This window comes from Microtus oregoni, unplaced genomic scaffold (genome assembly GCF_018167655.1).
Source record: "Microtus oregoni isolate MIOR12 unplaced genomic scaffold, Mior012 000003F_ref0000135, whole genome shotgun sequence".
In the NCBI taxonomy this organism is placed as follows: Eukaryota; Metazoa; Chordata; class Mammalia; order Rodentia; family Cricetidae; genus Microtus; species Microtus oregoni.
Genome location: NW_024543062.1, coordinates 14625853 through 14635815, shown reverse-complemented (window position 1 = coordinate 14635815; position 9963 = coordinate 14625853). Strand labels below are relative to the sequence as shown.

Here is a 9963-nt window from a genome sequence, read left to right as displayed (position 1 = left end):
CCTTCACATCTCACAGCCTCTCCAGTCCCAGCGGAAGTCGGCGCGCGACCGCAAACCGCACTTTCGCCACACCCTAGGTGGCCACCAAAAATTAGAAATAGAACGTTTTGTATAAACAGAAATTTCCAATGCAATACAGAATCGAATAACGAAAAACAAGGTCGTATTTTTTTTTAGAGTTTCAAGTGGCCCCGGTAGCCGTGACGAATCTACCACTGTTGTTTCCGGAAGTGCGGCTTTTCCAACGGAAGTTGCGTTTCCTCCATTTTGTTGCCCGCCATGGCGGCTGTGTTGAAGTTGCGACGGGGATGCGGCGCCTTTGACTGAGGGGGTAGGACAGGCGAGGCCTCTGGGACGTTGTGCGGCACAGCAGCAGATCGGCCCGGACGTCGGGGACGCTGTCATGTACGGTGCCGGCGGGGGCCGCGCCAAGCCAGAGAGGAAAGGAGGAGCGAAGGAGGAGGCCGGGCCCGGCGGTGCCGGCACTGGGGGCAACCGGGTGGAGCTTCTGGTTTTCGGCTATGCCTGCAAGTTGTTCCGCGACGACGAGCGGGCTTTGGCCCAGGAACAGGGACAGCACCTCATCCCCTGGATGGGGGACCACAAGATCCTCATCGACAGGTCGGTTCCTCCCCCCACCCGTCGACCCTCCCCTCCCTCGCCCGCTTGATTTCGCCTGATGTTGACTTGATGGCCAGGACCGAAAAGGGGGTTTTGCGGAGCCCGGGGACCCGGGGGGCTCCCTGCCCCACGTTCCCCGGCATCCGGGGGGAGGGGACGGTGAAACCGGCCCTAAGGCTCCGGGCAGAGCTGGCGCCGCGCCGTCGCCGGAGGGATCGACTCCTGCTCCCGCAACCCCTCGAGCCCGGGCTGCCGCTAGCGACTCAGCGCGGTGGAAGCTGCCCGGGCCTCCCGCCCGCGCCGTGGGGCGGGTGCCGCTGTCCCTCCGCTCGCTGTGCGGGAGGGAGCCCGGGAGTGCGCTTTTGTTCCTCCGAAGCGCCGCACGCCAAGGCCGTGGGTAGAAGCTTCTTTTGGACCCCGTGAGTTAGCCTGAACCGTCTCTGGCCGGCTTGACTTTTGGCGTCCGGCGAGCCCCTCCCCGCGGTTACTCGACCATTTGACCCACCGCGGTAGTTGGTGAAGTTGCCGTCTGTTGGAGGCCGGTCGACCCCGTGCGGACCTTGCTCTTAGGGGTAGCGTTCTTAGAGCTGGTTTCACTGTTTCCTAAAATTGAAGGGTGGAGCTGGGTTACCTTTGTGTTGTTTCTTTTCAAATCACACCCACTTAAGGGTGCCCTGAGTTGAGGGTAAAGGGGTGGGGCTGTGGATCTCTAAACGGTGTTTGATTTGAAAAGGATGGCATTACATGATGTGGGTGGTTTGCTCCCCACCTCTCTTCTCATTTTTCTCAGTCCCCTTCTCCTTCCCCACCATCCTGGGTTTGGGTATTTGACCTTCCATTGGGTAATATGGCTTCTGAGGCCAGGACTCAAAGGCTAAGTGACCAACCATTAAGCTGTGGAGTGGTTTTCCCCGAGTGAAGGAAACCCATCGTTTGAGACAAATAAAACTGGATTCTGCGAGGACATGGAACATGCATGACTGTTCATGTAGGGATGACCTCTGAGCTGGCCAGAACGGACACATTAATGACCAGTAGGCCTTTCCAGTCCCTTCCAACTGTGTTTGGGGACAGATCTAGGAAAAAAGGACTCACGAAGGGAGTGTTGCAGATCTGATGGTCCACTCTGCTGGAATGTGCTATGCCTTGAACCTCGCTTGGTGGCAAGAGCTGTTGCTTCCCAGGCACTCACCGTGATGTGTGCTGTTACAGTGGGGCAGATGCTGAAGCCGCCACTCCATATGCAGTTTCTTTCCATTACCATTCTGTGCATGAGTTAAGTTAGATCTCCCAGAACCGGTGGGGAGCAAACACCACACATAGATATGTGTAATATTTGAAAGTAATACATTTGTAAGTTAAGGAGGTTTACATCAAAGTAAAGCAAAATTTGAAAGTTAATAAAAATGCAACCATTGGGGTTCCCAGGAATTTTTGGCCTTTTTCCTGTGGCGCACATTTTCCTTCCTTAATTTGGTCTCCATTACAAAAGTCGACGTTAATAAATCATGCAAACTTTTGTTTGTTGTCCCACATTCACTTTTGCAACCTAAATTTGAGTCTCAAACGTCACTAACCCATTATTGTCTGGCAGTTGTACATTGACAGCATCTGTATTGGATCTTATGTTCAAACATAGCAGAAAGTGCTCTTTTTATTCCTAATTTGGTCTTCTTTGATGTGTCTTCATTGTGGGATTTAAAGTTTAAGATGCTGCGCCTTCTGGTGGTTTTGCAGTGTTTGCCGTGAACCTCCTTAAACTGCATGTATATGTCACTGTTCCTTTGTATGTGTGTCTCTCTACCACATAACCCAGCACTTCTTTCCTCAGCCAAGTGGCTAGGGGCGAGCCTAGCCAAGATTTTACCTCCAATGGACGCAAGTTTCTTTGGTGAAGATCTCTCCTGAGAGTTCGGGACTAGCAGGAAGAAGCGAGGAAATTTCGCCCGTTTGGTTCTGTCGGATAGGTATTTATGGACTCGGTCTGTGTGAATGTAAGCTGTAATATTTAACTGCTGAGAACAGATATTTTTTTGCAAGTGGCATTGAATGGTTGACCAAAGCATACATGGTAAGAACTGCTAGCAAGGGGGATACATTTTCTGCCCTAAAGGATTGTCTGCCTTTAGCTCTAAGTTCTGTTGTACTGTAGAGAGGAGCTTAGTCTTTGTTATGATTACTTCAGTTTAAAAAGTAGGTGAGCTATGACTAGTCATGTTAAGTATATATCTGAAGCTTTGCATTTGATTTAATATTTTTATTTCATTATTTTAATTGGTAAGTATGTGTATAGACTGTCACATGCAACCAGCATGGGTGTAGACTTCCATCCATTGACCAGCCTGTTCCCATTACAGATACGACGGGCGTGGTCACCTGCATGACCTCTCTGCGTACGATGCTGAGTACGCCACGTGGAACCGAGACTACCAGCTGTCTGAAGAGGAGGCGCGGGTAGAGGCGCTGTGTGATGAGGAGAGGTATTTAGCCTTGCATACGGACTTGCTTGAGGAGGAGGCAAGGCAAGGTACTGCTCAAGAAAGACCTACTTTAGCCACACCCTTTAAAATTTAACTATTTAAAACGTTACTCCCATTTATTTATTTTATACTCACTCTTTCTGATATTATCTTGACAGTACCCAGTGGATTGGAAAAACAGGAGTCTTTGCGTTCTGAGAGGACCTCAGGATAGCTTATATGTAGAACCACAGAGAATTTTCCCAGCTTTTGAGGGCAGACTGGGATTTGAAAAAAACAAAAACAAAAAACAAAACTCTTTAACTGTTCTTCTTTAACAGTATTGTATGAATTAAAATCGATGTTCTTGTCTTTGCCTTAATTATCTTTAATACAGTTTTTAATCCCAAAATTTCCTCAGCAGGAAGAATTTTTCCATAAAAGACGTGTATTCTGCTATCTGTGGGTAAACACATACTGGCAAAAGTACATAACAATAGATACCAAGTGTGCATTTCCAGAAAAATTTTCTCCTCAAAAAGAGATTGAAAAAAGTGTGTGTTTTATGCTTTACTGATAGCTGCACTTTAGAAGTGTATGAAGTTTTTCTTAGTAAACGTCCATTTTTGTTAATAAAATTCTCATTTTTATTCAAGAGGAAGAATACAAAAGATTGAGCGAAGCTCTGGCAGAGGATGGGAACTACAGTGCCGTAGGGTTCACTTACGGCAGTGACTATTACGACCCATCAGAGCCCACGGAAGAGGAGGAGCCTTCGAGACAGAGAGGTGAGGGGAAAGGAACCTGCCACTTGTCCTATAGGGACACTATGAGGTGCCTTTTGCTGGAACAAAGCTAAAAGCTAGAAGATGAATTGTGAGTGGCAGTGGAAAGACAGGTCTGACTTTGATTAGCTACCTGGATTAGGTCTCACTTAGGGTCTCACGGAGTTCTTCATCCTGGGATCCATGCTTCTGCATCAAACACACATTCTTCTGTCTTAGTCATTGTTCTATTGCTGTGAAGGAGGAGACACTGTGACCAAAGGAAAATCTTATGAAAGAAAGCATTTCATTTGGGGCTTACTTACAGGTTCAGAAGCTTATTAGTCAATTTCCATCATGGCAGGGAGCATACAGGCAGGCCCTGGAGCAGTAGCTGAGAACTACATTCTGATCCATAGGCAGAAAGTGAGAGACTCTATCTAGGCTGGGCTTGGGCTTTTGAAACCTCAAAGCCCACCACTAGTGACACTCCTCCTCCAATAAGGTCACACCTCCTAATTGTTTTAATCCTTTCAAATAGTACCCCTCCTTGCTGGCTAAGTGTTGTTGTATATGAGCCTATGGGACTATTCTTATTCAAACTGCCACACTTGTATAGCCTTAGTATTCATTCTGGGGTCACTGGAAAGTCAGTTTTGCCTAGGAATCATTAATATCCATCTCTTTCCCATGAACCTCTGCAAAGCCTATCCCCTACAGACCTGACCAGTGGAAAGACACCTGAGGGACTTGTTAACATTAAAGATTGAAGCTGGTGCCCTTCCTAGGCTAATGCGGCACCTTTGAGCATAAAAAAAGAGTGCTATCAAAAACTCCAAGTGCTTGCAGTATAAGCAGAGCCCTTGGTCACTTCTGTGAGCCCTGAGAAGACCATTGTCACAGTAGGACATACCGATTAGCTTTTGTCAGTGATATAAACTTAAGCCATTAAGGATAATTCTCTGACAATCTGGATGTTCTGTTTGAAGAAGAGAAAAACCTTGAACATTGGAAAGCTGTTCAGATATTTAAAATAGGAAACTAGATCACATCCTGCAGAGACTTATGTCAGAGCTGAATCTGCTCCTGAAGGTGATGAAGTGAGATCACAGCTGCATATTCAAAACAGGCGCTGTCCACCCTTGTGTCCTGCAACTGCACTAGCTCGACCCTACCTCACTCCACCCACTGAGTGGGGTAGCAGAATAGCAGGCAAACAGATGTCCATGCAGGCCTTCCTTCCTGCCCTTGTGCTAGCCACACTCATCACCTTATGGGCAAAATGTAACACACACAGCTGCTATGTGGACTTACTGAGGCTTTGCAAGCGTATCTGGGACTGTGTTGGGAAAGGCGATTGAAGGAACCACCTGCGATCTGTGCTGCCCTCGAGTGTGTGTGTGTCCTGTTTTTTAAATTTGCATAGGCTCTCACTGTATGTCCCTGTCTGGCCTGGCCTATACCTCACTATATAGACCAGGCTGGCCTAAAGTTTGTTTCAGTGCTTTGCCTCCCAAGTGCTGGCACCTGTGTTGGCTTCTGAAATTAACTGTCCTATGGAGGTTGTGAAGTGCTAGAATTCTTTCAGGTCTAAGAACTAAAACCCATTGATTTGTCTGGACCACATTATTTCTGCTCAACTTTGTTTTGGGTATTTTGTTTGCTTCATCAACAGAAGGAGAAAATACATACTGTCACCATACTAGTACCATTTTCTTTTGTTTTTTCTTTCTTTTCTTTTTGTTTTTTCGAGACAGGGTTTCTCTGTGTAACAGCCCTGACTGTCCTGGAACTGTAGACCAGGCTGGCCTTGAACTCACAGAGATCCTCCTGCCTCTGCCTCCCAAGTGCTAGACTTAAAGGCATGCACCGCCGCTCCCCAGCATCTCAACTATTTTCTGACTAAAGAACTTTGAAATACAGAGAGGTCATGCATTTTTTTTCTTTTTTAAGATTACAGCAACTATCTTTAGAAAGGAACACTGTATTCCTAACGTCTTATCCTTGCCCACAGGCCAGGTGCCAGGTTTATGTAAAGGCATTTTTGTTGGATCACAGCTCAGGAGGAATGGTGTGCTTCAGCAGAGTGGAGTGGCTGGGGCAAAGCATATGACCCCTGTTGGTGGTACCCCTCTGCACTGTTTGCTGACCCACTGGTCTGGGCTTAGATCTGTTGTAGCTTAGTACTGAGTAGGGTAGTGAATACCAGTGTGGCTCCGTGGGCTTCCTCTCATCATAAAATCATGTTCCTGGAGCCTGACAATTTTCTTTCAGTATTGGGGATTGAACTTAGCTGGCACTGAACCAGTGAGCTACATCACCAACTCCTTTTTTATCTCCCTTTCCATTTTGAGACAGGGCTTCACTAAGTTGCTCAGGTTGACCTTGAACTGTAACCCAGATTGACCTTGAACTATTGTGTGTGTGTGTGTGTGTCCCTGTCATCACCACCCCCACACACCCCACACACCCCACACCCCGTCTCAGTCTTCCTAGAAGCTGGGAGTACAGGCTTTGGCCACCAGGCCCAGCCCAGCTGATGATTTTTATTTTTTATTTTGCACTAATTAGTAAAATACTGTAAACATAGTAGGATTCATGTGGAACCTAGTACCACTGATTGTAAAATTCAAGTGTCACATATAAGATATTTGGTTTTTCTGGGCCAGCAACATGTCTAAATATTTCTTGACTTTTAAGATTATGTGTTCTCATTATTGCTGAGCATTTTCAACCTTGCTGTACTAGCTGAGTGCATGTGTGCCTGTTTCTGCATCTGATTCCTCCACATGCACACTGACTCACATTTACACACGCTTACACACCCCATACACTTATACACCCTCTACCCCCGCAATAAAACATTAAAAAAAAAAAAACATTAAGAACTAAGCTTTGAGCATTTTCCTCAGGGGAAGGTGGCCATGTTATTTAGCTCCCTTACACCAAAGAAATGAGCTGGGCTGCTCTGAAGCAAGCATAGAAATAGATGTAAGAGAAACATATGCCCAGAATCCTGGGATTCGGAGTTCAGAAATAACCAGGCTGGATTTCAGATTTCCACCTGTTCCAAAAACATGCTCTTGTAGCTGTACCACCACCACCTCTTTGGAATCCCTGAATGAGGATAATCAATCAAGTTAATGGGATAGAGCAGGAAGCTGGGAGGGGTTTGTGGAAATTGTGGTGAAAAGGTGAAGAGTCAGGAAAAGTCCACACTGTATAGTTACCTACTGTTGGTGGGGCATCATACTGCAGTTCTTAATTTTCCTTTTTTTTTTTTAACAGAAAAAAATGAGACTGAAAACTTGGACGAAAATGAAGAGCCTTTCATTGCCCCATTAGGATTAAGTGTCCCGTCTGACGTGGAGCTGGTATGTGTGTTGGTTCACAAGCCTTTGCACTGTGGTTTGTTCTTTGTGGTGCGTGAGAGCTCAGTAAAACACATCCACTGTTTAGGTACTTTGTGCTGCAAGATTATTTGTAAGTTGAATGAGAAAGCACAGTGTACTTACCTCTGAAGATTAATGGGTGCCAAATGTTGTGGTACACAGCTGTCATCTTGGGACTTGGGAGGATAAGGCGGGAGGATCTCAAGTTCCAAGCCCACCTGGGTGCTCCAAACAGGGACCCTATCAGAAAACAGAAGGTGGGTGCGGCTGAGAGATGACTCAGTAGTAGATTGCTTTTATTCCTTTCAGAGGACCCTGGTTCAGTTCCCAGCATCTGCTTCCACCCCCATCACAACCACCTGCACTCCAGTTCCAGGGGATCACACACATACCTTCTACCCTTTGCCAGCTCCTACGCACACAGTACACATAGCCTCATGAAGATACATACATGCATGCATACATACAAACTGTACTTTTTAAGAACGTACACTTTAAAACAAAAGGAAGAGGCAGGGGGTGGAGAGAGTGGAAGTCCACCATCAAGAACAGCTCAGCATACCAGCGAGTTGTGTTGGATCTGTTTGGAGTTCTGTGGGGAATCTCTGTTTTATCAGCCAAGTCAGGGCTGGACTGAGATGTTGCTGTCCTCATACAGATGTGAAAACAGTTGTGCTCAAAGCAGTCCTGTTTTCAGCAAAGTACCTGGTTCTGGCTTTTCTAGTATGAATTGTGGAGGCTCTTGCTCTTTACCTTACATTCACTGGACATTTTTTGGGTCCATGGGACGTGTCCAGGCTAACTTTCCATGGATGAAGAAAGCAGAGGTAGAGCTTTGTGAATTAACCTCCCTGTCTCTTGAGGTGCCAGTTCATTCAGTGTTTTGTCTGATAAGCCATCTTGCCAGTACTTTTTAAAATTAGTTTTGAGACAGAATCTCATGTAACTCAGGCTGATCTCAGACTCGGTATATAGCTGAGATTGGCCTTGAACTCCCGACCCTCTCTGCTTCCACCCCCACCTAGTGCTGGGATGTCAGGCCTGTGCCTCCAGCCCAGTATCTGTCATGTTTGGAAAGGGTTCCTAAGGGATTGTGTTTAGGAAAACGTGTTTACTTTGACAGTATTCTCACTCAGTGCCAGTCGGAGGTATGAAGGTTCCAGGTTTTGTGCCTGGCACAGTAGCCAGGAGGACAGTAGACACCATAACCCACACACAGTGACACCTCTGACACCCTCTGTTGATAGTAGCCACCCTCAGTTCAGCATGGACTTGAATCTCTTGCTCTTTTCCTCTTGTGCATCATAAGAAAGAATGGTGCCTGGCTCTTCCTTTTCATCTTTTACATATCTGGGTAGAAATTTCTGTGTGATTGCAGTTGTGTTTGCTTTCCTATTTCTATCTTTTGATTGCTTTGCTACAGTTAGAGCTGAATACGTTTACCTAAAGAGCTAATGTCCTAAATATTACATTAATACATATTCTTCTTGGGTTTTTTTTAAGTTCATTTTAAATTATGTATATCTGTGTGTGTGTGGGGGGGGGTTGTGCATATGAGTGAAGATGGCCACAAAGGCTAAAAGAGGGTATGAGATTTTTCTGGAGCTAGTTACAGGCAATTAATACTTGCCCAATATGGGTAGATGATGCTGGGAATCAAGCCCAGGTCCCTGGAAAAGCAGCAAGAGCTATTAATCAGTGAGCCATCTCCAGCCCCGTATTCTTGTTTTGATATAGTTTGTTTCTGCATATTCCAATACAGACTATTCTACATCAGAGGCCTATTGAAATTGAACCTTAAAAATCATTTGCTGCATTATCTGTATTTTATACTAAATACTTTTATTTAGGATTAACTATGGGTTCCATGTCCCCTTCCCCAATTTGTTTCTTTTGGCGGGAGGGAGGTTGACTTTTTTGTTGTTGTATGGGGTTTTGTTTTGTTTTGTTTTTTATTTTGATTTTGATTTTTTGAGGCAGTCTCTTTACATATTCCTGGCTGTCCTGGAACTCACAGAAATCTGCTTGCCTCTGCCTCCCAAGTGGTATTAAAGGTGTGTGCCACCACACCTGGCTGTTTAATTTTTTCATTATATGTATGGGGGGTGCATTTTACACATGTGTGCAGGTGCCTAAGGAGGCCAGAAAAAGGTATCAGATTCCCTTGGAAATTAAGAGTTACAAGCAAGTGTGTAAGCCTGCCTACAAAGGTGCGGGGATTCAAACTTGGGTCTTCTTCAAGAACAATATGTGCTCTTAATGCTGAGCCATCTCTCCAGCCTCTCCTTATCCCACTTTTTTGAGATAGCTTCAACATATGTCCTAAGTTGACCTTGTACTTGTGATCCTGTTTCCTCCATCTCCCAAGTGTGAGGTCTTTTGTGTGCTTATGTACTCCTACAAGTAGAGGCAAGAAGTCAGCTATTTTTCAGGAGCCATTCGTTCACCTTATTCTTTGGGACAGGATATTTCACTGGGACCCAGGACTCACCTGTTGAGCTACTAGATTAGATAGTCTCAAGCTTCTTCATCCTGGCATTGCAGGCACGTGCCTGTGCTCAGCTTCTCACCTGACTGCTAGGGATTGAACTCAGGTCCTCATGCTTGTACAATCCAGTGCTTCGGCAACTCAACCTTCTCCTCAGCCCTTTTGTTTTTAACACAAGTTTATGTCTGTTCAGATAAAATACAAAGGTACAATAGAATGTTGATGGCTTAGCTCCTGTT

At 45.7% G+C, this 9963-nt stretch overlaps 1 protein-coding gene across 5 annotated transcripts in view; it reads left to right on the top strand.

Moving 5' to 3' along the window:
- The first annotated feature begins 282 nt into the window (after positions 1–282).
- LOC121445995 (splicing factor SWAP) overlaps positions 283–9963 on the top strand; it is a 74693-nt gene continuing 65012 nt past the window's right edge. For 4 of the 5 annotated variants that reach the window (XM_041648239.1, XM_041648238.1, XM_041648241.1 and 1 more), the window contains exons 1-4: positions 283–621; positions 2979–3148; positions 3737–3868; positions 7133–7218. In XM_041648239.1, coding sequence (XP_041504173.1) covers positions 404–621; positions 2979–3148; positions 3737–3868; positions 7133–7218 — 606 coding nt within the window. In that variant the 5' untranslated portion in view covers positions 283–403. Of the gene's footprint in view, positions 2589–2978; positions 3149–3736; positions 3869–7132; positions 7219–9963 lie in introns of all 5 variants that reach the window. The other variant, XM_041648240.1, reaches the window with a different exon arrangement.